Below are 27703 nucleotides of genomic sequence, written 5' to 3' on the forward strand. Positions count from 1 at the left end.
TGAGATTCCGGAGTGTGTCCAGAGAAGGGCAACCAAGCTGGTGAGGAGTCTAGAGCACAAGTCTTATGAGGAGGGGCTGAGGGAACTGGGGTTGTTTAGCCTGGAGAAAAGGAGGCTGAGGGGAGACCTTATCGCCCTCTACAACTACCTGCAAGGAGGCTGTAGCGAGGCAGGGGTTGGTCTCTTCTCCCAAGCAACAAGCGATAGGACAAGAGGAAACGGCCTCCAGTTGCGCCAGGGCAGGTTTAGGACGGATATTAGGAAAATTTCCCTCGCAGAAAGGGTTACCAAACATTGGAACAGGCTGCCCGGGGAAGCGGTTGAATCGCCATCCCTGGGGGTATTTAAAAGACGGGTAGGCGTGGTGGTTTGGGTAGCGTTAGGTTAATGGTTGGACTCGATGATCTGCAAGGTCCCTGCCAACCTAGACGATTCTATGATTCTATGAAATCGGGCAAGGAAGGCAGGAGCCCAGCACGGCTGAGCAAGGACCTTCTGGTCGAGCTGAAGCGCAAGAAGGAAATGCATAGGCAGTGGAAGCAGAGACACGCATCCTGGGAAGAATATAGGCATGCTGCCCGGGTGTGTAGGGATGGGATCGGGAAAGGTAAGGCACAGCTGGAGCTGAATTTGGCAAGGGATGTGAAGAATCAGAAGAAGGGCTTCTACAGTTGCGTTGGTCAGAAAAGGAAGACTAAAGAAAACCTACACCACCCCCCCTCCGATAAATAAGACAGGAGATCTAGCGCCAACCGACATGGAGAAGGCCGAGGTACTCAACGATTTTTCTCCTCCGTTTTCACTGGCAATCACTGTTCCCACAGCTCTCAAGTCCCCGAACCTCAAGGCAGGGACTGGGGGAACAAAGTCCCTCCCATCGTAGGAAACGAACCGGTTCGAGACCACCCGAGGAACCTGAACACACGCAAGTCCTGCACCTGGGGAGGAACAACCCCATGCACCAGTAGATGCCGGAGGCCGACTGGCTGGAAAGCAGCTTTGCAGAAAAGGATGTGGGGGGGGCTCCTGGCGGACACCAAGTTGAACGTGAGCCGACAACGTGCCCTTGCCGCAAAGAAGGCTAAGGATACCCTGAGCCCGATACAGAGGAAAGCAGGGGTTATGTGTGTTACGATACAGTTGTGTAGACCAATCAAATTGCTCGCTATCCCCGGGGGTGCAGGGCACCAGAGACCACCCTTGGGCAGCTTTGGGGGCGCTGCCTGTTTTTCTACGAGCCTCCTACCCAGCTTAGCGCAAATCCTATCTCGATCTGCCCCCCAGCCCTCAAGCCACCAGTGCTGAAGACACGCTTTGTATTTTATTTTGTCCCAGGAGGCGTGCAGCTTAGAAACGTCTGCAATCAAAGTGGGGCTTTCAGGGAACAATTTAGAGCGACTTCTGTTGGTTCTGCGGAGTGTTCTGAAAAGTTAAGGCCTGGCCTGCCCTGGCAAAAGCAGTCCTTTGACTGCACCAAAAAGCCACAAGCACGTTTGGGGTAGACTTGATGCGGTAATAAGTAACAACCAATAGTACTTCTAGCTACGACAGCCTCTTCTGAGACCTCGTTGCCCGCCCACAGGGTCGCAGCACTACACGGCGCGGATCCCTCCGCGGACTCGCCAACGTCTTCTCCCTCCACCCCCAGGTCGGATCCCTCCGCGCCCCGAGGGCACGCAAGCTCCCTGAGCCCCGGTAAGCACCGGGTCGACGAGGGCGGACCCGCCAAGGGGACGGGAACAAGCGAAAACGACAGACGAGACAGCCAATCGAGACGCGGGGTCGGCCGGCGGCGATCTGGCGGCCCAATGGGCGCCGCGGAGGGCCTGGCCGAGCGGAGGAAGCGCGGGGGCGACAACGGGCGTTGTCGTGGCTGACGAGCTTATTGGGGCGCGGGCCGCCTGGCCCGGTGGCGCCACTGCTGTCTTCGGAAAGATCATCGGCAAGGCGCTTCCCCGCCAACGTCGCCTACGAGGACGAGGAGGTAGCCGCGGCTTTGCTCTGTGCGCGGTTCCTCTTCCCTTCCCCCCTCCCCTCCCCTCCCCCCGCGCTCGCAGGCACCCTGAGCCGAGGACGCGGTGCCCGGGAGCGCGGCAGGGCGGGTGGAGGGACGGGGGACGGACGGGGCCTCTCTGGGTTGTGGCGCTCTCTACTGCACGATCCCTATAACATCGCGCTTCTTCGGTGCCCCCGCGGCTGCCGCGGCGCGTACTGGGTTGCTGGAGCTGGCCGGCTCGCCTCGGTTCCCAGCCTCGCCGTGCCGTGTGCGCGCGTGCGTAGAGGAGGGCCTCTGACGGTAACGCACTTGGTGGCAGCCGCAGACGTTTGCCGCGTGATATCCCTTTGGCACTGCAAGTCGTGCAAAGTTTGCTGCCGAGGGATGGGAGCGGTCCTACCTCGTGTAGGACGATAGTCTTGAAACCTTAGATTAAGCGCACGCAGTCAGTCTCCTCGGGGATTCCAGGCGCACGTATGTAAACGGTGAACGTCCGAGTAGTGACCGTAATGAGTTAGTTCCGCGCAGGAGAAATGCGGGTCTTGATGCGCCTCCTAGTAGCATTATCGAGATTTCGCAGCTCTGCTGTGCTAGGCTTTGGTGCTGAGCCCCCAAACGGGATTATTGGAGCAAAGAATTACAGCTCTTCTTATTTTTCTCCAAAAAAAAAAAAAAAGTAAATATAAAAATCTAGAAACCCGTCATCCTGCAGGCTGCCAAAGCTTCCCAGATCTTGTTTCTGTGGTGAAGTGGGACGGTGATAACAGCATGCTTGCGAGGTTCACGGATGCTGGTGCTCCACAACGTGCTAGGAACTCGAGCGAGCCGCTTAGGCCTGTGGGGGGAAGAATGCAGCCCTTGCCTACACGATGTTAACTTTCAGTTAGTACCCCGTATAATTTTGTTGTTCAAGTGCCGAAGACTAGCAGTGAGGGATGTCTTCTGCTTTTGAAGGTAGGGTTTACGTGCAATGTAGAAGACAGACTCGTACTACGCGCTTGCAGGCTTCCTGCCTGCGCTTATGCTTTTGTTCAATGCTCGAGCTCCCTGTACCATGGAAAATGAATGGCCGCTGATGTTCCACTTTGCTAAATTCTTTGCCCGTTCGGTTAAGCCGTTTGTCTCCTGCCTCTGTGTGGACCACATCGAAGAGACAAACCGCTTAGGAAGCGATCGACCCAGATTAAAACATACTGGAGGTCGCTAATCTGAAGTACTGGCCCGTCTCCTTGCCCCCGTCGTCCTGCGTGCTGAATCCCACCTCTGGAGGGGGCTCTGTAAATACGTTGCGTGTTTTTGTACAGATAGCTTTAATGTCGCGTAAGGAAAACTCAACGTTTCGGCTTGTGTTTGGGGGATCTGGTAATCTGCTTCTGTAGGAGTTCAGTGGGGCACATTGATTTGCTTAAGCCGTTATTACCTTTCTCCGAAGCCAATTACGTTTTAACTGTTTACTCTTCCTCCAGTGCCTTGCGTTCCGTGATCTTTCCCCCCAAGCTCCGACGCTTCTCCTAGTCATGCCTAAGGAGCCAGTTATCAGGTTATCTGAAGCAGAAGATTCTGGTGAATGCGTAAGTACTGTGGGAGCTTTCTGTACGCTAGACTGTACCTGTCGTTAGTTCCTCATTTACTAGACTCTTTCCCATCCCCCCTTTTCCTCTCGATAGGGCGCGGTAGGCTGTTTTGGGTTTTCTGGCGCTGTAATCTTTTGCCTCTAGCTTGTAACGGAGTTGAGCTTTTTTGACTGAAAGTAGTGACGTAAAGCAATGCTCACCCCTGGGTACGTACTTGTGGTGCAAAATGCAGTGTTGTTTTGGAGCGCAGTCTGATGCCTATTGTCACGGTTTAGAGTAAGAGTAGTAGTAGTTCTTCTAATACGGAGAAGAGGGCTTGGGGTTCTTGGCAGGTCAGGGGTGAGGAAGGGCGAAGCTGGTTGAGGGGTGCTGGGTGCTTCACTTTTAGCTATAAAAGTCAAGTTCGGAGACTTTGTAAACCCACGCAAAAGGCAGCCTGAAGCTTATTTTCCACCCGAGTTGCTTATGTTGCCTGAAGAGGTAATGGGGGGCTTTAACCCGGAGACAAACTTAGCTTCTGTGGCTGTTTTGTAGTCCGTTACCCGTCTAGCTTGCAAGCAATTGCATAGCCCTTTTTTTGCCCCCTATAGTGTGCGTAATCGGTCTTTGTGGCTTTGCTTGGAAAATGTCAGTTGCAGGCGGACAGACAGTAATTTGAAGCGCAGTGGTTGAATTGCTAGGAATTGGCTAACTGGTTTCTCTGGGTGGCGCTCTGCTCTCATTCCTTCCCTCCCTGCCCTCTCCCCTCTTTGTGTGTGGCTTTTTATTGTAGTTATTTATGGTTTTGTGCTTCCTTCTCCAGCTGCTTGGGCATTTAATGACTGTTGGCAAGAAGCGTGCTGCTCACCTGGGCCTGGCCAATGGATTCCGGATGGTTGTGGATGAAGGGCCCGAGGGTGGGCAGCCTGTGTGTCGCGTACATCTACGTATTCTGGGTGGCCGTCAGTTGGGCTGGCCGCCTGGCTAAGATTTGTGCACCGCAAGAGTTGCTGCACGTGTACAAATCGCCGCTGAATGGATCTCGCCTGTTGCCCGTCGATCTAGCCACTGTTGATGTCGAATTTTTTGTGACGTGTGTCTGTGGAAGGTAATAAAAGCTGCGAGCAGCAGTTGCACAAATAAAGATTTAGCATGGGGATATCATCTCTGTCTTGTGCGCGTCTTACTGAGGGGAAATAGTTCTGCAAGTTAAAACGGTGTCTCCCCGGAGTGTAAGTATGTGGAGTGTTTCAGTCTGTTAGCAGCGTTCTATAGATAGACGGTGATTTGGCCAGTCATTTGAAGCGTGACGCTGGAACCGCTTAGCAGTCTCCTGCCTCTTGTAGGAAGCAAACTCTTCGCTCTTTGGGAGCGGTACGCAAACGTACATAAAGCCAGTGGAGGCTGCTGCTGCAACAACTGTAGAAAATACCGTATGTGACGCTACAGGCATGCCGTACAAGGGTGCTTTCGGCACAGTGCAATGTGTTGGAAGCATCCAACTCCCGTTGGAGCGCTTTATCAACGGCTGTGCGATGATAAGGCCCCGTTGATATCCCTTTTCTGCCGAGGAGGGATATGGTGGGAGAAAACAATCGGTCCCAATGGCAGCTGTGGTGCTTCCATAGCACAGTGGAATATCTCTTTTTGTCGATTTGGGTCAGCTGTCCTGGCTCTGTCCCCTCCCAACCTCTTGCCCACCCCCAGCTTACTGGACTGGGGGGGTGGGGGTGGTTGGAGAGACAGCCTCCATGCTGTGGGAGCGCTGCTCAGCAGTAGTGTTATGGTTTGAGAGAACCCATAACAACCTATTGTCGTTTAGACAATTATTCTATCACCCGATGACCCCTCCCCACCCGGAAAGGGGAATCGGGGAACACAAAGAAAACACAAGGGTTGAAGTATAAATAGATTTAATAGGCTAAGACTAAATAATTAACAATAATACTAAAGAACCAGTATTAATCCCGATACTGATATAAGATATACAGAAATTATACTCAGCCATCTATATCAGTAGGAAGCGGTGCACTCCCAGCAGTGGATAGCAAGTATCGGACACTGCGAGCGCAATGGCTTCAGGAGGAAGGGAAGGCCTCAGGGCTCCGGCACCGGGGCAAGGAGTTGTCTGGACCGCCGCCATCAGGGAGAGAGCGAGCTACGCAGCAAACTTTTCTAACTTATATTGGATGTGACGTTCATGGTATGAAATACTCCTGTTGGCCAGCCTGGGTCAAATGCCCAGGCCTTGCTCCTCCTTGTCCCTGCACCTGGCAAGGCTCGAAAACACTAGCCTTGAATCCCACAGAGCCTGGCTGGCTATAAAGTAAATATTTTCACAAATTCAGACACTAGAGTCTTCTAAAAGTGTAATTTTCCCCAGCATTAGAAGAAAAGATAGTCCTGTGTCTCTCAACCCAGGACAAGTAGCCAAAACCTTGGTGCGCTATCAACACCCTCCTAGCTACAACTACAAAGCACAGCACTATGAGGGCTGCTATGGGGAAAGTTACCTCCATCCCAGCCAGACCCAAACCAAAAGTACATCGCAGGGAGATGGCAAACTCCACCTTTCTTTAACAGCTATTAAAAAAAGGGAGATGGGCAGGGGAAAGCGGGGCCATCCTTCGTTGCCCTTGAACGCTGTGTTGCTGAGACATCCGAGACGCCCACTGGAAGGCGTCTTCATCTCTTCTATATCCCCAAGCGATCAGGTGAAGTTTGGTGACACGGGCGTGTAAGTAACCCGAGGACTTTGCCTTTATTTAATCTTCCCAGGGAGGAGATGGAAATGATTTGCCTGCAGTTTATGGAAACTGACATGTGGTGTTTCCTTGAAACTGCACTGGTGCAGTGTTTGCTTACTGGATGACTGAGCTAGGTAACATCCCTTGTTCCGCCTGTGTAAACTCCCCGAGGTATCTAGAAGGTGTTCCCGCTTCTGGGGGCAGGGGAGTTTTGAAGCAGCTAGGCATGGGGTGATTACCGTAGGTTTTGGAAGTCTCTGGCGCCCGGTGGGATTTATGTCTCGCCTCGCAGGCGACGCTGCCCATGCTTTGCTCCAGACCCGAGAGAGCAAAGGGTTATTGAACAGTGATCCACCGAAGAATCGTAGAATCCTAGAGCAGCCCAGGTGGGAAGGGACCTCGAAAGATCATCTGGTCGGACCTTTTGTGGCAAAGCCTCCGTCCTCTTCTTTGTAGCCACCCTTTCAGTACTGCAATACTGTGATGAGGTCCCCGTCCCCCCCCTCTCCCCGAGCCTTCTCTTTTCCAAGGGAGAAAAGACCCAACTCCTTCAGTGTTTCCTGGTAGGGGAGGTTCTCCAGCCCTTTGATCATCTTCGTGGCCCTCCTTGGGACCCTCTCCAGTCTGTCTGCACCTTTTTTTGAATTGTGGGGACAAGAACTGGACGCGGTGCTCCAGGTGCGGCCTGCGGGGGTGGCCTCCGTGAGAAGAGGCCAGGGTCTGCCCTGCGCCGGACACAGCTGGTTCCAGCCAGCTAGGCACCGGACTCGCCGCGGGCCAAAGCCGAGCAGCTCAGCGAAGCTGGTGGCGCCCCTGTGCAAACATATTTCACAGAATCACAGAATCTTCTAGGTTGGAAGGGACCTTCAAGATCATCTTGTCCAACCATCAACCTAACTGACAAAAATAAACACCCACAAAACAACAAAATGCAACACCATCACTAAACCATGTCTCCCAGCACCACGTCAACCTGTCTTTTGAACACTTCCAGGGATGGTGCTTCAACCACCTCCCTGGGCAGCCCATTCCAATGTCTGATAACCCTTTCAGTGAAAAAAAATTTCCTAATATCCAGCCTGTACCTCCCCCCGCGCAACTTGAGGCCGTTTCCTCTAGTCCTGTCGCCCGTGACTTGGGAGAAGAGACCGACCCCCGCCTCTCTACACCCTCCTTGCAGGTAGTTGTAGAGAGCAATAAGGTCTCCCCTCAGCCTCCTTTTCTCCAGGCTGAATAACCCTAGTTCCCTCAGCCTCTCCTCATAAGACTTGTGCTCCAGACCCCTCACCAGCCTTGTTGCTCTTCTCTGGACCCGCTCCAGCACCTCGATGTCTTTTTTGTGGTAGGGGGCCCAAAACTGGACACAGTACTTGAGGTGGGGCCTCACCAATGCCGAGTACAGGGGGACGATCACCTCCCGAGTCCTACTCGCCACACTGTTCCTGATACAGGCCAGGATGCTGTTGGCCGCCTTGGCCACCTGGGCACACTGCTGGCTCATGTTCAGCCGGCTGTCCACCAACACCCCCAGGTCCTTTTCTGCCGGGCAGCTCTCCAGCCACTCTTCCCCAAGCCTGTAGCGCTGCCTGGGGTCGTTGTGACCCAAGTGGAGGACCCGGCACTTCGCCTTGTTGAACCTCATCCCATTGGTCTCAGCCCATCGATCCAACCTGTCCGGATCCCTCTGCAAAGCCTTTCTACCCTCCAGCAGGTCGACACTGCCACCCAACTTAGTGTCGTCTGCGAACTTACTGAGGGTGCACTCAATCCCCTCGTCCAGATCATTGATAAAGATGTTAAAGAGAACGGGTCCCAGTACCGCGCCCTGGGGGACACCACTCGTGACCGGCCGCCAACTGGATTTAACTCCATTCACCACCACTCTCTGGGCCCGGCCCTCCAGCCAGTTTTTAACTAAGAAGGGGCAAAGCGCTGCCCGGGGCAGGTATTTCCCTGCTGCCCGTGGATCCGGCAGGTGGATGTTTCCTGAAGGAAGGAACTTTGTCATCCTGTTTTCTCCCCCTGCCCTGTTGAGGAGGGGCAGTGAGAGAGCAGCTGGGCGGGCCCCTGGCAGCCGGCCAAGGTGAACCCATCACAAAGCCTGAAAGGCAGGTTCCTCCGTGTAGAAGTGAAGGGGGTTGGTGGTTTAAGGAATGATAGTGACTGGGCTAGGAACAGGACGCTTTGGAGATAGGAAAGTCGGGAAATAGCTGGGGATCCAGTCACTTTGAGGGGGGGAAATTTCAAGGGAAAAAGCCTTCTTTCTGAGCAATAAGAGGCTCTCGTGAGAAAAAGGCTCTAGTCTCCATTTTTTTTCTCACTTGGTAATAAAAGTGACGAGGAACTGGAACAGCTGTAAAGAGGTCATGGAGTAGGTGTGAGCTTGGTTAACTTGGCCAAGCCAACCACGCAAAGCGGACCCATCCACCCGCATGGGAACCAGTGCCACCAGAAAAGCACGTAAGGTATTAGCAATTGGAGATTCCCTACTGAGAGGCACCGAAGCACCCGTTTGCCGTCCAGACAATTTCTCTAGAGAAGTCTGCTGCCTGCCAGGAGCTCGCATTCGTGGCATCACCGAGAGGCTGCCGAGCCTGGTGATCCCTACAGATTATCATCCGCTCCTACTATTCCGTGTAGGGTCTGACGAGGCAACTTAGAACCCTCCAAAGAGACTATGTGATGTCCCTCGGAGCGATGTTGAAAGGATCAGGAGCACAGGTGGTGGTCTCCTCTATCCTCCCAGTCAGAGGAAGGGGTCCAGGAAAGAGGAGACGAATTGAACAGGTGACTGCCTGGCTGCGTAGCTGCTGCCATACTCAAGGTTTTGGCTTCTATGATCACGGATGTACCTTTGAGAAGCCGGGTCTGTTGGGAGCTGATGGGATTCACCTGACCAAGCAGGGCAAGAGGGTCTTTGCCAACAAGCCGGCCAGACTTACAAGGAGGGCTTTAAACTAGACTCAGCGGGAGAAGGGGATGGAGTTCTGAGCAACAGGGAAGAGCCAGGGGCTGCTGATGCGTTAGGAACCAACAGGGGAACACCCGAGAAATGCCGCAAAGGAATTGGGGCTTGATCCTCCAAAAAGGTGACGCGGTCGACAGCCCAACTGAAGTGCCTCTATACCAGTGCGCGCAGCACGGGCGACAAACAGGAGGAGTTGGAAGCCCCTGTGCAGAAGGAGCAGAAGGGAGCTGGCAGCTCTTTAAGCACGTTTTTTTCTTAGAGCACAAGAGCTCTGGATTCCCATGCGTAAGACATGGGAAAATAGAAATTTGTCTACCTAGACTTTAGTAAAGCCTTTGACACCGTTTCCCACAGCATCCTCCTGGAGAAACTGGCTGCCCATGGTTTGGACGGGCGTACTCCTCGCCGGGTAAAAAAACTGGCTGGATGGCCGGGCCCAAAGAGTTGTGGTGAATGGAGTTAAATCCAGTTGGCGGCCGGTCACGAGCGGTGTTCCCCAGGGCTCAGTACTGGGGCCGGTTCTGTTTAATATCTTTATCAACGACCTGGACGAGGGAATCGAGTGCACCCTCGGTAAGTTTGCAGCCGACACCAAGTTGGGCGGGAGCGTCGATCTGCTTGAGGGTAGGCTGGCTCTACAGAGGGATCTGGACAGGCTGGATCGATGGGCCGAGGCCAGCGGTATGAGGTTCAACAAGGCCAAGTGCCGGGTCCTGCACTTGGGTCACAACGACCCCAGGCAATGCTACAGGCTTGGGGAAGAGTGGCCGGAAAGCTGCCCGGCAGAAAAGGACCTGGGGGTGTTGGTGGACAGCCGGCTGAATATGAGCCAGCAGCGTGCCCAGGTGGCCAAGGCGGCCAACGGCATCCTGGCCTGTGTCAGGAATAGTGTGGTGAGCAGGACTAGGGAAGCGATCGTCCCGCTGTACTCGGCGCTGGTGAGGCCCCACTTTGAGTACTGTGTTCAGTTTTGGGCCCCTCGCTACAAGAAAGACATTGAGATTCCGGAGTGTGTCCAGAGAAGGGCAACCAAGCTGGTGAGGAGTCTAGAGCACAAGTCTTATGAGGAGGGGCTGAGGGAACTGGGGTTGTTTAGCCTGGAGAAAAGGAGGCTGAGGGGAGACCTTATCGCCCTCTACAACTACCTGCAAGGAGGCTGTAGCGAGGCAGGGGTTGGTCTCTTCTCCCAAGCAACAAGCGATAGGACAAGAGGAAACGGCCTCCAGTTGCGCCAGGGCAGGTTTAGGACGGATATTAGGAAAATTTCCCTCGCAGAAAGGGTTACCAAACATTGGAACAGGCTGCCCGGGGAAGCGGTTGAATCGCCATCCCTGGGGGTATTTAAAAGACGGGTAGGCGTGGTGGTTTGGGTAGCGTTAGGTTAATGGTTGGACTCGATGATCTGCAAGGTCCCTGCCAACCTAGACGATTCTATGATTCTATGAAATCGGGCAAGGAAGGCAGGAGCCCAGCACGGCTGAGCAAGGACCTTCTGGTCGAGCTGAAGCGCAAGAAGGAAATGCATAGGCAGTGGAAGCAGAGACACGCATCCTGGGAAGAATATAGGCATGCTGCCCGGGTGTGTAGGGATGGGATCGGGAAAGGTAAGGCACAGCTGGAGCTGAATTTGGCAAGGGATGTGAAGAATCAGAAGAAGGGCTTCTACAGTTGCGTTGGTCAGAAAAGGAAGACTAAAGAAAACCTACACCACCCCCCCTCCGATAAATAAGACAGGAGATCTAGCGCCAACCGACATGGAGAAGGCCGAGGTACTCAACGATTTTTCTCCTCCGTTTTCACTGGCAATCACTGTTCCCACAGCTCTCAAGTCCCCGAACCTCAAGGCAGGGACTGGGGGAACAAAGTCCCTCCCATCGTAGGAAACGAACCGGTTCGAGACCACCCGAGGAACCTGAACACACGCAAGTCCTGCACCTGGGGAGGAACAACCCCATGCACCAGTAGATGCCGGAGGCCGACTGGCTGGAAAGCAGCTTTGCAGAAAAGGATGTGGGGGGGGCTCCTGGCGGACACCAAGTTGAACGTGAGCCGACAACGTGCCCTTGCCGCAAAGAAGGCTAAGGATACCCTGAGCCCGATACAGAGGAAAGCAGGGGTTATGTGTGTTACGATACAGTTGTGTAGACCAATCAAATTGCTCGCTATCCCCGGGGGTGCAGGGCACCAGAGACCACCCTTGGGCAGCTTTGGGGGCGCTGCCTGTTTTTCTACGAGCCTCCTACCCAGCTTAGCGCAAATCCTATCTCGATCTGCCCCCCAGCCCTCAAGCCACCAGTGCTGAAGACACGCTTTGTATTTTATTTTGTCCCAGGAGGCGTGCAGCTTAGAAACGTCTGCAATCAAAGTGGGGCTTTCAGGGAACAATTTAGAGCGACTTCTGTTGGTTCTGCGGAGTGTTCTGAAAAGTTAAGGCCTGGCCTGCCCTGGCAAAAGCAGTCCTTTGACTGCACCAAAAAGCCACAAGCACGTTTGGGGTAGACTTGATGCGGTAATAAGTAACAACCAATAGTACTTCTAGCTACGACAGCCTCTTCTGAGACCTCGTTGCCCGCCCACAGGGTCGCAGCACTACACGGCGCGGATCCCTCCGCGGACTCGCCAACGTCTTCTCCCTCCACCCCCAGGTCGGATCCCTCCGCGCCCCGAGGGCACGCAAGCTCCCTGAGCCCCGGTAAGCACCGGGTCGACGAGGGCGGACCCGCCAAGGGGACGGGAACAAGCGAAAACGACAGACGAGACAGCCAATCGAGACGCGGGGTCGGCCGGCGGCGATCTGGCGGCCCAATGGGCGCCGCGGAGGGCCTGGCCGAGCGGAGGAAGCGCGGGGGCGACAACGGGCGTTGTCGTGGCTGACGAGCTTATTGGGGCGCGGGCCGCCTGGCCCGGTGGCGCCACTGCTGTCTTCGGAAAGATCATCGGCAAGGCGCTTCCCCGCCAACGTCGCCTACGAGGACGAGGAGGTAGCCGCGGCTTTGCTCTGTGCGCGGTTCCTCTTCCCTTCCCCCCTCCCCTCCCCCCGCGCTCGCAGGCACCCTGAGCCGAGGACGCGGTGCCCGGGAGCGCGGCAGGGCGGGTGGAGGGACGGGGGACGGACGGGGCCTCTCTGGGTTGTGGCGCTCTCTACTGCACGATCCCTATAACATCGCGCTTCTTCGGTGCCCCCGCGGCTGCCGCGGCGCGTACTGGGTTGCTGGAGCTGGCCGGCTCGCCTCGGTTCCCAGCCTCGCCGTGCCGTGTGCGCGCGTGCGTAGAGGAGGGCCTCTGACGGTAACGCACTTGGTGGCAGCCGCAGACGTTTGCCGCGTGATATCCCTTTGGCACTGCAAGTCGTGCAAAGTTTGCTGCCGAGGGATGGGAGCGGTCCTACCTCGTGTAGGACGATAGTCTTGAAACCTTAGATTAAGCGCACGCAGTCAGTCTCCTCGGGGATTCCAGGCGCACGTATGTAAACGGTGAACGTCCGAGTAGTGACCGTAATGAGTTAGTTCCGCGCAGGAGAAATGCGGGTCTTGATGCGCCTCCTAGTAGCATTATCGAGATTTCGCAGCTCTGCTGTGCTAGGCTTTGGTGCTGAGCCCCCAAACGGGATTATTGGAGCAAAGAATTACAGCTCTTCTTATTTTTCTCCAAAAAAAAAAAAAAAGTAAATATAAAAATCTAGAAACCCGTCATCCTGCAGGCTGCCAAAGCTTCCCAGATCTTGTTTCTGTGGTGAAGTGGGACGGTGATAACAGCATGCTTGCGAGGTTCACGGATGCTGGTGCTCCACAACGTGCTAGGAACTCGAGCGAGCCGCTTAGGCCTGTGGGGGGAAGAATGCAGCCCTTGCCTACACGATGTTAACTTTCAGTTAGTACCCCGTATAATTTTGTTGTTCAAGTGCCGAAGACTAGCAGTGAGGGATGTCTTCTGCTTTTGAAGGTAGGGTTTACGTGCAATGTAGAAGACAGACTCGTACTACGCGCTTGCAGGCTTCCTGCCTGCGCTTATGCTTTTGTTCAATGCTCGAGCTCCCTGTACCATGGAAAATGAATGGCCGCTGATGTTCCACTTTGCTAAATTCTTTGCCCGTTCGGTTAAGCCGTTTGTCTCCTGCCTCTGTGTGGACCACATCGAAGAGACAAACCGCTTAGGAAGCGATCGACCCAGATTAAAACATACTGGAGGTCGCTAATCTGAAGTACTGGCCCGTCTCCTTGCCCCCGTCGTCCTGCGTGCTGAATCCCACCTCTGGAGGGGGCTCTGTAAATACGTTGCGTGTTTTTGTACAGATAGCTTTAATGTCGCGTAAGGAAAACTCAACGTTTCGGCTTGTGTTTGGGGGATCTGGTAATCTGCTTCTGTAGGAGTTCAGTGGGGCACATTGATTTGCTTAAGCCGTTATTACCTTTCTCCGAAGCCAATTACGTTTTAACTGTTTACTCTTCCTCCAGTGCCTTGCGTTCCGTGATCTTTCCCCCCAAGCTCCGACGCTTCTCCTAGTCATGCCTAAGGAGCCAGTTATCAGGTTATCTGAAGCAGAAGATTCTGGTGAATGTGTAAGTACTGTGGGAGCTTTCTGTACGCTAGACTGTACCTGTCGTTAGTTCCTCATTTACTAGACTCTTTCCCATCCCCCCTTTTCCTCTCGATAGGGCGCGGTAGGCTGTTTTGGGTTTTCTGGCGCTGTAATCTTTTGCCTCTAGCTTGTAACGGAGTTGAGCTTTTTTGACTGAAAGTAGTGACGTAAAGCAATGCTCACCCCTGGGTACGTACTTGTGGTGCAAAATGCAGTGTTGTTTTGGAGCGCAGTCTGATGCCTATTGTCACGGTTTAGAGTAAGAGTAGTAGTAGTTCTTCTAATACGGAGAAGAGGGCTTGGGGTTCTTGGCAGGTCAGGGGTGAGGAAGGGCGAAGCTGGTTGAGGGGTGCTGGGTGCTTCACTTTTAGCTATAAAAGTCAAGTTCGGAGACTTTGTAAACCCACGCAAAAGGCAGCCTGAAGCTTATTTTCCACCCGAGTTGCTTATGTTGCCTGAAGAGGTAATGGGGGGCTTTAACCCGGAGACAAACTTAGCTTCTGTGGCTGTTTTGTAGTCCGTTACCCGTCTAGCTTGCAAGCAATTGCATAGCCCTTTTTTTGCCCCCTATAGTGTGCGTAATCGGTCTTTGTGGCTTTGCTTGGAAAATGTCAGTTGCAGGCGGACAGACAGTAATTTGAAGCGCAGTGGTTGAATTGCTAGGAATTGGCTAACTGGTTTCTCTGGGTGGCGCTCTGCTCTCATTCCTTCCCTCCCTGCCCTCTCCCCTCTTTGTGTGTGGCTTTTTATTGTAGTTATTTATGGTTTTGTGCTTCCTTCTCCAGCTGCTTGGGCATTTAATGACTGTTGGCAAGAAGCGTGCTGCTCACCTGGGCCTGGCCAATGGATTCCGGATGGTTGTGGATGAAGGGCCCGAGGGTGGGCAGCCTGTGTGTCGCGTACATCTACGTATTCTGGGTGGCCGTCAGTTGGGCTGGCCGCCTGGCTAAGATTTGTGCACCGCAAGAGTTGCTGCACGTGTACAAATCGCCGCTGAATGGATCTCGCCTGTTGCCCGTCGATCTAGCCACTGTTGATGTCGAATTTTTTGTGACGTGTGTCTGTGGAAGGTAATAAAAGCTGCGAGCAGCAGTTGCACAAATAAAGATTTAGCATGGGGATATCATCTCTGTCTTGTGCGCGTCTTACTGAGGGGAAATAGTTCTGCAAGTTAAAACGGTGTCTCCCCGGAGTGTAAGTATGTGGAGTGTTTCAGTCTGTTAGCAGCGTTCTATAGATAGACGGTGATTTGGCCAGTCATTTGAAGCGTGACGCTGGAACCGCTTAGCAGTCTCCTGCCTCTTGTAGGAAGCAAACTCTTCGCTCTTTGGGAGCGGTACGCAAACGTACATAAAGCCAGTGGAGGCTGCTGCTGCAACAACTGTAGAAAATACCGTATGTGACACTACAGGCATGCCGTACAAGGGTGCTTTCGGCACAGTGCAATGTGTTGGAAGCATCCAACTCCCGTTGGAGCGCTTTATCAACGGCTGTGCGATGATAAGGCCCCGTTGATATCCCTTTTCTGCCGAGGAGGGATATGGTGGGAGAAAACAATCGGTCCCAATGGCAGCTGTGGTGCTTCCATAGCACAGTGGAATATCTCTTTTTGTCGATTTGGGTCAGCTGTCCTGGCTCTGTCCCCTCCCAACCTCTTGCCCATCCCCAGCTTACTGGACTGGGGGGGTGGGGGTGGTTGGAGAGACAGCCTCCATGCTGTGGGAGCGCTGCTCAGCAGTAGTGTTATGGTTTGAGAGAACCCATAACAACCTATTGTCGTTTAGACAATTATTCTATCACCCGATGACCCCTCCCCACCCGGAAAGGGGAATCGGGGAACACAAAGAAAACACAAGGGTTGAAGTATAAATAGATTTAATAGGCTAAGACTAAATAATTAACAATAATACTAAAGAACCAGTATTAATCCCGATACTGATATAAGATATACAGAAATTATACTCAGCCATCTATATCAGTAGGAAGCGGTGCACTCCCAGCAGTGGATAGCAAGTATCGGACACTGCGAGCGCAATGGCTTCAGGAGGAAGGGAAGGCCTCAGGGCTCCGGCACCGGGGCAAGGAGTTGTCTGGACCGCCGCCATCAGGGAGAGAGCGAGCTACGCAGCAAACTTTTCTAACTTATATTGGATGTGACGTTCATGGTATGAAATACTCCTGTTGGCCAGCCTGGGTCAAATGCCCAGGCCTTGCTCCTCCTTGTCCCTGCACCTGGCAAGGCTCGAAAACACTAGCCTTGAATCCCACAGAGCCTGGCTGGCTATAAAGTAAATATTTTCACAAATTCAGACACTAGAGTCTTCTAAAAGTGTAATTTTCCCCAGCATTAGAAGAAAAGATAGTCCTGTGTCTCTCAACCCAGGACAAGTAGCCAAAACCTTGGTGCGCTATCAACACCCTCCTAGCTACAACTACAAAGCACAGCACTATGAGGGCTGCTATGGGGAAAGTTACCTCCATCCCAGCCAGACCCAAACCAAAAGTACATCGCAGGGAGATGGCAAACTCCACCTTTCTTTAACAGCTATTAAAAAAAGGGAGATGGGCAGGGGAAAGCGGGGCCATCCTTCGTTGCCCTTGAACGCTGTGTTGCTGAGACATCCGAGACGCCCACTGGAAGGCGTCTTCATCTCTTCTATATCCCCAAGCGATCAGGTGAAGTTTGGTGACACGGGCGTGTAAGTAACCCGAGGACTTTGCCTTTATTTAATCTTCCCAGGGAGGAGATGGAAATGATTTGCCTGCAGTTTATGGAAACTGACATGTGGTGTTTCCTTGAAACTGCACTGGTGCAGTGTTTGCTTACTGGATGACTGAGCTAGGTAACATCCCTTGTTCCGCCTGTGTAAACTCCCCGAGGTATCTAGAAGGTGTTCCCGCTTCTGGGGGCAGGGGAGTTTTGAAGCAGCTAGGCATGGGGTGATTACCGTAGGTTTTGGAAGTCTCTGGCGCCCGGTGGGATTTATGTCTCGCCTCGCAGGCGACGCTGCCCATGCTTTGCTCCAGACCCGAGAGAGCAAAGGGTTATTGAACAGTGATCCACCGAAGAATCGTAGAATCCTAGAGCAGCCCAGGTGGGAAGGGACCTCGAAAGATCATCTGGTCGGACCTTTTGTGGCAAAGCCTCCGTCCTCTTCTTTGTAGCCACCCTTTCAGTACTGCAATACTGTGATGAGGTCCCCGTCCCCCCCCTCTCCCCGAGCCTTCTCTTTTCCAAGGGAGAAAAGACCCAACTCCTTCAGTGTTTCCTGGTAGGGGAGGTTCTCCAGCCCTTTGATCATCTTCGTGGCCCTCCTTGGGACCCTCTCCAGTCTGTCTGCACCTTTTTTTGAATTGTGGGGACAAGAACTGGACGCGGTGCTCCAGGTGCGGCCTGCGGGGGTGGCCTCCGTGAGAAGAGGCCAGGGTCTGCCCTGCGCCGGACACAGCTGGTTCCAGCCAGCTAGGCACCGGACTCGCCGCGGGCCAAAGCCGAGCAGCTCAGCGAAGCTGGTGGCGCCCCTGTGCAAACATATTTCACAGAATCACAGAATCTTCTAGGTTGGAAGGGACCTTCAAGATCATCTTGTCCAACCATCAACCTAACTGACAAAAATAAACACCCACAAAACAACAAAATGCAACACCATCACTAAACCATGTCTCCCAGCACCACGTCAACCTGTCTTTTGAACACTTCCAGGGATGGTGCTTCAACCACCTCCCTGGGCAGCCCATTCCAATGTCTGATAACCCTTTCAGTGAAAAAAAATTTCCTAATATCCAGCCTGTACCTCCCCCCGCGCAACTTGAGGCCGTTTCCTCTAGTCCTGTCGCCCGTGACTTGGGAGAAGAGACCGACCCCCGCCTCTCTACACCCTCCTTGCAGGTAGTTGTAGAGAGCAATAAGGTCTCCCCTCAGCCTCCTTTTCTCCAGGCTGAATAACCCTAGTTCCCTCAGCCTCTCCTCATAAGACTTGTGCTCCAGACCCCTCACCAGCCTTGTTGCTCTTCTCTGGACCCGCTCCAGCACCTCGATGTCTTTTTTGTGGTAGGGGGCCCAAAACTGGACACAGTACTTGAGGTGGGGCCTCACCAATGCCGAGTACAGGGGGACGATCACCTCCCGAGTCCTACTCGCCACACTGTTCCTGATACAGGCCAGGATGCTGTTGGCCGCCTTGGCCACCTGGGCACACTGCTGGCTCATGTTCAGCCGGCTGTCCACCAACACCCCCAGGTCCTTTTCTGCCGGGCAGCTCTCCAGCCACTCTTCCCCAAGCCTGTAGCGCTGCCTGGGGTCGTTGTGACCCAAGTGGAGGACCCGGCACTTCGCCTTGTTGAACCTCATCCCATTGGTCTCAGCCCATCGATCCAACCTGTCCGGATCCCTCTGCAAAGCCTTTCTACCCTCCAGCAGGTCGACACTGCCACCCAACTTAGTGTCGTCTGCGAACTTACTGAGGGTGCACTCAATCCCCTCGTCCAGATCATTGATAAAGATGTTAAAGAGAACGGGTCCCAGTACCGCGCCCTGGGGGACACCACTCGTGACCGGCCGCCAACTGGATTTAACTCCATTCACCACCACTCTCTGGGCCCGGCCCTCCAGCCAGTTTTTAACTAAGAAGGGGCAAAGCGCTGCCCGGGGCAGGTATTTCCCTGCTGCCCGTGGATCCGGCAGGTGGATGTTTCCTGAAGGAAGGAACTTTGTCATCCTGTTTTCTCCCCCTGCCCTGTTGAGGAGGGGCAGTGAGAGAGCAGCTGGGCGGGCCCCTGGCAGCCGGCCAAGGTGAACCCATCACAAAGCCTGAAAGGCAGGTTCCTCCGTGTAGAAGTGAAGGGGGTTGGTGGTTTAAGGAATGATAGTGACTGGGCTAGGAACAGGACGCTTTGGAGATAGGAAAGTCGGGAAATAGCTGGGGATCCAGTCACTTTGAGGGGGGGAAATTTCAAGGGAAAAAGCCTTCTTTCTGAGCAATAAGAGGCTCTCGTGAGAAAAAGGCTCTAGTCTCCATTTTTTTTCTCACTTGGTAATAAAAGTGACGAGGAACTGGAACAGCTGTAAAGAGGTCATGGAGTAGGTGTGAGCTTGGTTAACTTGGCCAAGCCAACCACGCAAAGCGGACCCATCCACCCGCATGGGAACCAGTGCCACCAGAAAAGCACGTAAGGTATTAGCAATTGGAGATTCCCTACTGAGAGGCACCGAAGCACCCGTTTGCCGTCCAGACAATTTCTCTAGAGAAGTCTGCTGCCTGCCAGGAGCTCGCATTCGTGGCATCACCGAGAGGCTGCCGAGCCTGGTGATCCCTACAGATTATCATCCGCTCCTACTATTCCGTGTAGGGTCTGACGAGGCAACTTAGAACCCTCCAAAGAGACTATGTGATGTCCCTCGGAGCGATGTTGAAAGGATCAGGAGCACAGGTGGTGGTCTCCTCTATCCTCCCAGTCAGAGGAAGGGGTCCAGGAAAGAGGAGACGAATTGAACAGGTGACTGCCTGGCTGCGTAGCTGCTGCCATACTCAAGGTTTTGGCTTCTATGATCACGGATGTACCTTTGAGAAGCCGGGTCTGTTGGGAGCTGATGGGATTCACCTGACCAAGCAGGGCAAGAGGGTCTTTGCCAACAAGCCGGCCAGACTTACAAGGAGGGCTTTAAACTAGACTCAGCGGGAGAAGGGGATGGAGTTCTGAGCAACAGGGAAGAGCCAGGGGCTGCTGATGCGTTAGGAACCAACAGGGGAACACCCGAGAAATGCCGCAAAGGAATTGGGGCTTGATCCTCCAAAAAGGTGACGCGGTCGACAGCCCAACTGAAGTGCCTCTATACCAGTGCGCGCAGCACGGGCGACAAACAGGAGGAGTTGGAAGCCCCTGTGCAGAAGGAGCAGAAGGGAGCTGGCAGCTCTTTAAGCACGTTTTTTTCTTAGAGCACAAGAGCTCTGGATTCCCATGCGTAAGACATGGGAAAATAGAAATTTGTCTACCTAGACTTTAGTAAAGCCTTTGACACCGTTTCCCACAGCATCCTCCTGGAGAAACTGGCTGCCCATGGTTTGGACGGGCGTACTCCTCGCCGGGTAAAAAAACTGGCTGGATGGCCGGGCCCAAAGAGTTGTGGTGAATGGAGTTAAATCCAGTTGGCGGCCGGTCACGAGCGGTGTTCCCCAGGGCTCAGTACTGGGGCCGGTTCTGTTTAATATCTTTATCAACGACCTGGACGAGGGAATCGAGTGCACCCTCGGTAAGTTTGCAGCCGACACCAAGTTGGGCGGGAGCGTCGATCTGCTTGAGGGTAGGCTGGCTCTACAGAGGGATCTGGACAGGCTGGATCGATGGGCCGAGGCCAGCGGTATGAGGTTCAACAAGGCCAAGTGCCGGGTCCTGCACTTGGGTCACAACGACCCCAGGCAATGCTACAGGCTTGGGGAAGAGTGGCCGGAAAGCTGCCCGGCAGAAAAGGACCTGGGGGTGTTGGTGGACAGCCGGCTGAATATGAGCCAGCAGCGTGCCCAGGTGGCCAAGGCGGCCAACGGCATCCTGGCCTGTGTCAGGAATAGTGTGGTGAGCAGGACTAGGGAAGCGATCGTCCCGCTGTACTCGGCGCTGGTGAGGCCCCACTTTGAGTACTGTGTTCAGTTTTGGGCCCCTCGCTACAAGAAAGACATTGAGATTCCGGAGTGTGTCCAGAGAAGGGCAACCAAGCTGGTGAGGAGTCTAGAGCACAAGTCTTATGAGGAGGGGCTGAGGGAACTGGGGTTGTTTAGCCTGGAGAAAAGGAGGCTGAGGGGAGACCTTATCGCCCTCTACAACTACCTGCAAGGAGGCTGTAGCGAGGCAGGGGTTGGTCTCTTCTCCCAAGCAACAAGCGATAGGACAAGAGGAAACGGCCTCCAGTTGCGCCAGGGCAGGTTTAGGACGGATATTAGGAAAATTTCCCTCGCAGAAAGGGTTACCAAACATTGGAACAGGCTGCCCGGGGAAGCGGTTGAATCGCCATCCCTGGGGGTATTTAAAAGACGGGTAGGCGTGGTGGTTTGGGTAGCGTTAGGTTAATGGTTGGACTCGATGATCTGCAAGGTCCCTGCCAACCTAGACGATTCTATGATTCTATGAAATCGGGCAAGGAAGGCAGGAGCCCAGCACGGCTGAGCAAGGACCTTCTGGTCGAGCTGAAGCGCAAGAAGGAAATGCATAGGCAGTGGAAGCAGAGACACGCATCCTGGGAAGAATATAGGCATGCTGCCCGGGTGTGTAGGGATGGGATCGGGAAAGGTAAGGCACAGCTGGAGCTGAATTTGGCAAGGGATGTGAAGAATCAGAAGAAGGGCTTCTACAGTTGCGTTGGTCAGAAAAGGAAGACTAAAGAAAACCTAAAGCAGGGCAAGAGGGTCTTTGCCAACAAGGAAAGCTTTGTGGGCGTTGCCTGCCCTCAGGGTCGCAGCACTACACGGCACATATCCCTCCGCGGACTCGCCAACGTCTTCTCCCTCCACCCCCAGGTCGGGTCCCTCTGTGCCCTGAGGGCACGCAAGCTCCTTGAGCCCCAGTAAGCACTGGGTCGATGAGGGCAGAATTGGAACTCCTGCATACAAAGTGATGAAAATGTGTGGAGTCTGTTGAATACTCTTTGTGTGTGTTGGACACCCTGGAGCAGCTAGAAAGAGGTCATGGAGTAGATGTGATCTTTATTAACTTAGTCTTGCTAAATTTGATTAAAATAGAGCTTTAGAGATGGCTGTGCCTTGATGGTGTGAAGGGTAAAAGGGCAATAAGTAAGGCTGGAGATCTACTTCCTGACCCTTTTGTTGGGAAGGATTAGGACTGAATGTTGATTTGACTGAAACGCAGGTACCAATCCACCTTCTGTAACTGAAAGTTCAGTAGCAAAGGAGACCCAAAGCTGAGAATTAGGCACCAATGATGCTTTTGATGCTGTGCCAATGTCGCAGGAGAAGAGTGGGAGATCACTCAGACAGATCTGATCTAGCAGTTAGTTTGCTGAGTTCTAATCATGTAATCTTACTATACGTATCTTAAATGTTACATGGATGCAAAAAAATTTCACTTACCAACCCTTCGATGTCTGGTGCCAGGGAAGGCATCTTTCAGCCTCGAGGTGTAACCTTGAGAGGCATCCCTATTCAAGGGGAGATTGCTGCTGCGCAGCCAGCTTCTATGGAGTGAGAGCTCAATGGACCCTGATGGTCACACATTTATAGCGTCAAGTGGTTGACTCGTAGTCAGATTTTCTGCTGTGTTCTTGTAGTTTTGTCTGCTTATCAGCTCATTCTGAAGCTTATAGTTAATAGCTGTTCTGGTTTGAGATAAAACAACCAATTTTCTGTTCAGTAATTTTACTTTGCAGCTAAGCCTGTTCTAAATGAACTCTCTGAAATTAACAGCATATTGTCCAGACAGTGTTTGCTCTCAGAGTGGTAAGACCTATGTTTCTAATTTATTGCAAGGAATGGTATGCAGAGAGGCTCTTGGTTAAGCTTATTGCTATAACAACCAAGGTCAGCTAACTTTGCTATTTGCCCTGTTGGAGGGTCAGAAGCGGAAGAGTGTAGAGGGGTTGCACCTGCAGGGAAGAGTGGACAGGACAGGTGACCCAAAACTGACCAACGGAGTATTCCACCCCATCTGCATCATGCTCAATATAAAAGCTGAGGGATCAAAGGGTCAGCTCTCTTTCTTCAATGGCTGGTGTCCGAGGAGGACCCTGTCTGTTCGCATGCCTTTAATCTCGATCCGTGCATTCCTGAATCCAGATCTGAAATCCAGTTCCCTTCCATTGCTGAGTCCAGTCTGGTGTTGAGGGATATTAATTGTTTAGCAGAAATAAGTAAGTTTTAAGTAAAATAAATGATTGAGGATAATAATTTGGGGCAATTTGTGCTGCTTACTTAGCTCTACTTAGCATGAGTAGCTAGATTTGCTGAAGCCTTTAGGCCGTGAGAAATCTATTCTTCTCAGCACTTTTCCTAGCAGATAGTACAGTGTTGTTTAATCTTTTAGCATGGGAAAGTACTGGATATCATATTGATGTTTCTCTCAACTCCAGGACTTTTTGGTTCCCCATATTTTGCCAACAAGGCCAGGTGCACAAGGAACGTAAACCAGAAGATACAGAGGCTCCAACCCTTGACGTAAACTGCAAATCAACAAGATAAGAGCCTGCCTGGACACAGAAAAAGAATCCAATTAGATGTTAGAAGACCCCAGACCAAAAATCACCATTTGACTAAGAGATGCATGGACAGAGCGTGAAGGGCACATGAGGGGCAGGTGTATGGATCACAAGGGTATAATTGCCCAGGGATTTCTTTGTTCAGGGTCCCTCTCTTTGGACACACCCAGCCCGGGCTGTTCTTGCTACTGTACTTTCCAATTAAATTATTTTTTTTATGAAATCCGACGCCTGAGACTCTGCTGCGGGAAACCTAGGGTTGAGCCTGAAGAAGGAGGAAGCGTGCTTGGGAGTAAGTGTGTGTGTGTGTGCGCGCGACACCATGAATGGTGTGTGAATGCTCTGGCAGTGGCTTCTCCTTTAACATCTGGGACTTTCCCAGTGCCTGCCAGTGACATGATTGTCATCCTGGGAGCTTGATATGGTTTTGTGTATATTGTATATGTATGTCATTATTTCCTTTTTATTATTTTATTATTAATATTTCATTAAAGTAGTTTAGTTCCTTCTAAACTCACAAGTCTCTCTCTTTCTCTCCCTTCTCTCCTTGGAGAGAGAGGTGGGGGAGAGCATCTATTGTTCGTTTAGTGGCCAGTCCGGCCCAAGCCATGACAGATTTATTGGCGCAGAATGTGGGGCCTGAGTGGGGCTTGACCAGGGCTCTGATAGATTGCCTGAATAGTTTGAATTCCAGCTTGCTCAGAAATTAAAACAGACAGCTTACACCATGTCGTTCTTAAGCAAAATGTATCATGCCTTTAAAGAGCTTTGTTTAAGTTTATTGATGCAACACTGCTTAACCTGCTGAATGTGTTGTATGGTTTATTTGCTCTTTGTGTTTGTATGCGGTGTTTTAAATGTGCTATTCTGCTGTGGTTTGGGATTCAAATGTATAATATGATTACTTTGATAATGGTTCTACCTGCATATCTCGGGCATCACGTAATGGATTCTATTACTAATTACACTTTTGATTGGGGAAAGTTTACTTTGCCCTTTAATGCTTATGCCAAATTGTCACCATCAGAGCTAGGGGATGGAAACCTTTTGGACTGTTTACAAAATGAATGTTACTTTCTTAAAATTATGATTTTGTTGTTGGTTTTCCTGAATGTGTTGCAGGGCTGGTTTCTTATTAAGAATTGGTTTAGGAGTAGGTATTATATGACATACGCTGCTGCCACTCAAATCCCACAAGCCACTCCGCAGCCTGCACTGGCACCAGCCACTCCACTGCCTGCGGCAAAAAACACTCCCCAGCCCGTACCAGCACAAGTTACTCCACAGCCAGCACTGGCACAAGCCACTCCATTGCCTGTACCGGAATGAGCTATTCCAGCCATGACAACAAGCACTGTCACTACTCCAGCTGCTTTGACAACGAGTACCGCTGCTACTCAAATTCCATCAGAACCAGTACAAGTTGCCCTGGTGACCAGGAAGCAGAGAAGGTCAGCTCGTTCCCCTGCCCCTTATGACAAAGACCAGCTCAAGCCAGACAGCATGGGAGAGAGTTCTTCTGACGAAGATAAAGGAAAGGGTCTTTATAAGCAGACAAAGGAAAAGGTCATTCTAAAGCAGATCAGGGAGAGGGTCCTTCTTGAGAAGTGTCAACGCAGGAGGAGGACTCAGATGCAGAGATAATCATTAAATCCTTCTCTATGAAAGACTTGTGAAATATGAGAAAGGACTTTAGTTATCATGAAGGTGAGACATTTATCTCCTGGTTGCTCTGATGCTGGGACAATGGGGCTGATACCATAGACTTAGAGGGTAGAGAGGCTAGGCAGTTGGGAAACCTGGCCTGAGATGGAGGTATTGATAAAGTGATTGGGAGAAGTACAAAAACTCTCAGTCTCTGGAGGCGACTGGTGTTAGCTGTAAAGGGCAGGTATCCCTTTAAGGATGATATCAAATGCTGTCCAAGCAAATGGGACCAGCATGGGAAAAGGTATTAAGTACCTGAGGGAACTGGCTGTGCAAGAAGTGATTTATGGTGACTGGTGAGTGAATGTAGACCCTGATGAAATGCCATTGTCCCGGTTTGGGGTGGAGCAAAGACGACTTCCTATTCGGTGAGAGAGGCTCTTGCTTATACTTGTTGCTGTGGCAACCAGGGTCAGCTGACTTGGTTGTTTACCCTGTGCAGGGGTTGCGCCTGTGGGGAGGAGTGGACAGGTCAGGTGACCCAAAAGTGACCAATAGAGTATTCCATCCCATCTGCCATGCTCAGTATAAAAGCTGAGGGATCAAAGGGGTTAGGTTGGCTCCTCTTCAAGGGCTTTTGTTGAATGGCTGCTTCTTCGATGGTTCTCTTTGTTTGATGACAGATGCCTGAGGAAGACCCTGTCAGTTCATCTAACTTCAATCCCTATCAGTGTGTTCCAGTATCCGGTTTCCATTCATCCCTGAGACCAGTCTGAAATTTCCCCGGTGCCTGCTGGTGACCTCTCCCTGGGAGCTTGATATACTTCTGTATATATATTTTTATATATTGTATCTATTTCATTATTTCCTTTTTATTTTATTATTAATATTTCATTGAAGTAGTTCAGTGTTTTTCTAGACTCATAACTCTCTTTATCTCTCTTCTTCCTCTCCTTGGAGTGAGAGGTGGGGGAGAGCATCTGTCATCTTGTCATTGGCCAACCCAGCCCAAACCGTGACAGCCGTGCAAATGATCTTTGCTGAGGAAGTCTGTGCAGAGTGCACCACCAATGTATTCCCACACATTCTCAACAATGGTCTGAGGAGGATGAAGTAAATGAAGTGGCTAACAAAGTATGACAGTATGAAGACAGTCTCTCTTGTCCCTTCACTGTAGTAGACGTGGAAAAAATTGACTGAGAAAATGGAGAAAATTGCCAAAAAAATGGCTGAAAAAACTGAGAAAATGTTTGAGAAAAATGATAAACTGTTTGAGAAACTGTCCAGGGTGGAGGAAGGATCCCACTTTTTTCCTGCACAGACCCATATCTCAGCTACTAGGAAAAGATGTCCTCCTACGAGACCGACTCAAGAGAAACAGGACCTGTTCTGAGATTTCCTGTGGTTTTGCCCCTGCAACTATGGAGAGGACATGAGTAAGAGGGACAGAAAACCTACGTTGGCCCTACAGGCAAGAGTAAGTGACTTGCAAGGTAAAACAGATCAAAGAAATAAAGATCAGATCCTCTGGTCCGGGTAGGAACTCATCTGCTAATTGTGGGTACTGTGCTCAAGATTAGAGGTGCCCTGCCTCCAGCCAGGAGGAGTAGGGAGACAACAGAGTTTATTGGACTGTGTGGATTTGATGGCCTGGCACATTGCAGCCACAAAAGTATCCCTTGTGGACACTGGTGCACAGTGTACCCTATTGCCATCGAATCATAAAGAGACAGAATTGGTTACTGTTTCTGGAGTGACAGGTGGGTCTCAAGAACTGACTGTATTGGAGGCTGAAGTGAGCCAGAATGGGAATAAATGGGAGAAGCACCCCATTATCTCTGGCCCAGATGCTCTGTGTGTCCTTAGCATAGACTTCCTCAAGAAAAGGTATTTCAAAGACCCGAAAGGGTATCAATGGGCTTTTGGTATAGCAGCCGTAGAGACTGAGGGTATTAAACAGCTGTCTACCTTACCTGGCCTTTCAGATGACCCTTCTGTGGTGGGATTGCTGAAGGTTAAAGAACAGCAGGCGGCAATTGCTATTGCCGTGTTGCATCAATGACAGCATTACACCAACTTAGACTCCCTGCTTCCCATCCAGAACCTGATTCATTGGCTGGAGACCCAAGGAGTGATCAGCAAGACTCGCTCACTCTTTAACAGCCCTATATGGCCAGTGCGAAAGTCTGATGGAGACTGGAGATTAACAGTAGACTATCGTGGCCTGAATGAAGTCACGCCACTGCTGAGTGCTGCAGTGTGGGATGTGCTAGAACTGCAATATGAACTGGAGTCAAAGGCAGCCAAGTGGTATGCTACAATGGACATTGCTAATGCATTTTTCTCTATTCCTTTGGCAGCAGAGTGCAGGCCCTAGTTTGCTTTCACCTGGAGGGGTGTCCAGTACACCTGGAATCAAGTGCCCCAGGGGTGGAAACACAGCCCTACTATTTTCCATGGACTGATCCAGACTGCACTGGAGAAGGGTGGAGCTCCAGAACACCTGCAATACATTGATGACATCATTGTGTGGGGTAATACAGCAGAAGATGTTTTCAAGAAAGGTAAGAAAGTAATTGAGATTCTTCTGAAAGCAGGTTTTTCTGTAAAAAGAGGTAAGGTCAAGGGACCTGCAAGAGACATACAGTTCTTGGGAATTAGGTGGCAAGATGGGTGTCGCCAGATCCCAATGGATGTGATTAACAAAATAACATCTATGTCCCGACCAACTAACAAAAAGGGGAAATAAGCGTTTTTAGGTGTTGTGGGTTTCTGGAGAATGCATATTCCAGGTTATAGTCAGATTGTGAGACCTCTGTATGAAGTGACTTGAAAGAAAAAATTAGTTTATGTGGGGCCCTGAATAGTGACAGGCCTTTGAGCAAATTAAACAAGAGATTGTGCATGCAGTAGCCCTTGGACCAGTCTGAATAGGATGAGACATTAAAAATGTGCTCTACACCAAAGCTGGGGACGGTGGCCCTACCTGGAGCCTATGGCAGAAAGCACCAGGG

At 51.8% G+C, this 27703-nt stretch overlaps 2 protein-coding genes across 2 annotated transcripts; both read left to right on the plus strand.

Annotated features, from left to right (window-relative positions):
* Window positions 1-757: 757 nt before the first annotated feature.
* On the plus strand, window positions 758-4712 carry LOC141476771 (adenosine 5'-monophosphoramidase HINT1-like). Its single transcript, XM_074165573.1, is given in 6 exon segments — window positions 758-772; window positions 1583-1695; window positions 1731-1953; window positions 1955-1984; window positions 3463-3567; window positions 4373-4712. Coding segments are annotated over 6 exon segments (651 nt in total). The 3' UTR covers window positions 4538-4712.
* Window positions 4713-11018: 6306 nt separating this feature from the next.
* Window positions 11019-14968, plus strand: LOC141476772 (adenosine 5'-monophosphoramidase HINT1-like). The gene is given in 6 exon segments (XM_074165574.1): window positions 11019-11033; window positions 11844-11956; window positions 11992-12214; window positions 12216-12245; window positions 13719-13823; window positions 14629-14968. Coding segments are annotated over 6 exon segments (651 nt in total). The 3' UTR covers window positions 14794-14968.
* The last annotated feature ends 12735 nt before the right edge of the window (window positions 14969-27703 follow it).

Source organism: Numenius arquata, chromosome W (assembly GCF_964106895.1).
Source record: "Numenius arquata chromosome W, bNumArq3.hap1.1, whole genome shotgun sequence".
Classification (NCBI taxonomy): Eukaryota; Metazoa; Chordata; class Aves; order Charadriiformes; family Scolopacidae; genus Numenius; species Numenius arquata.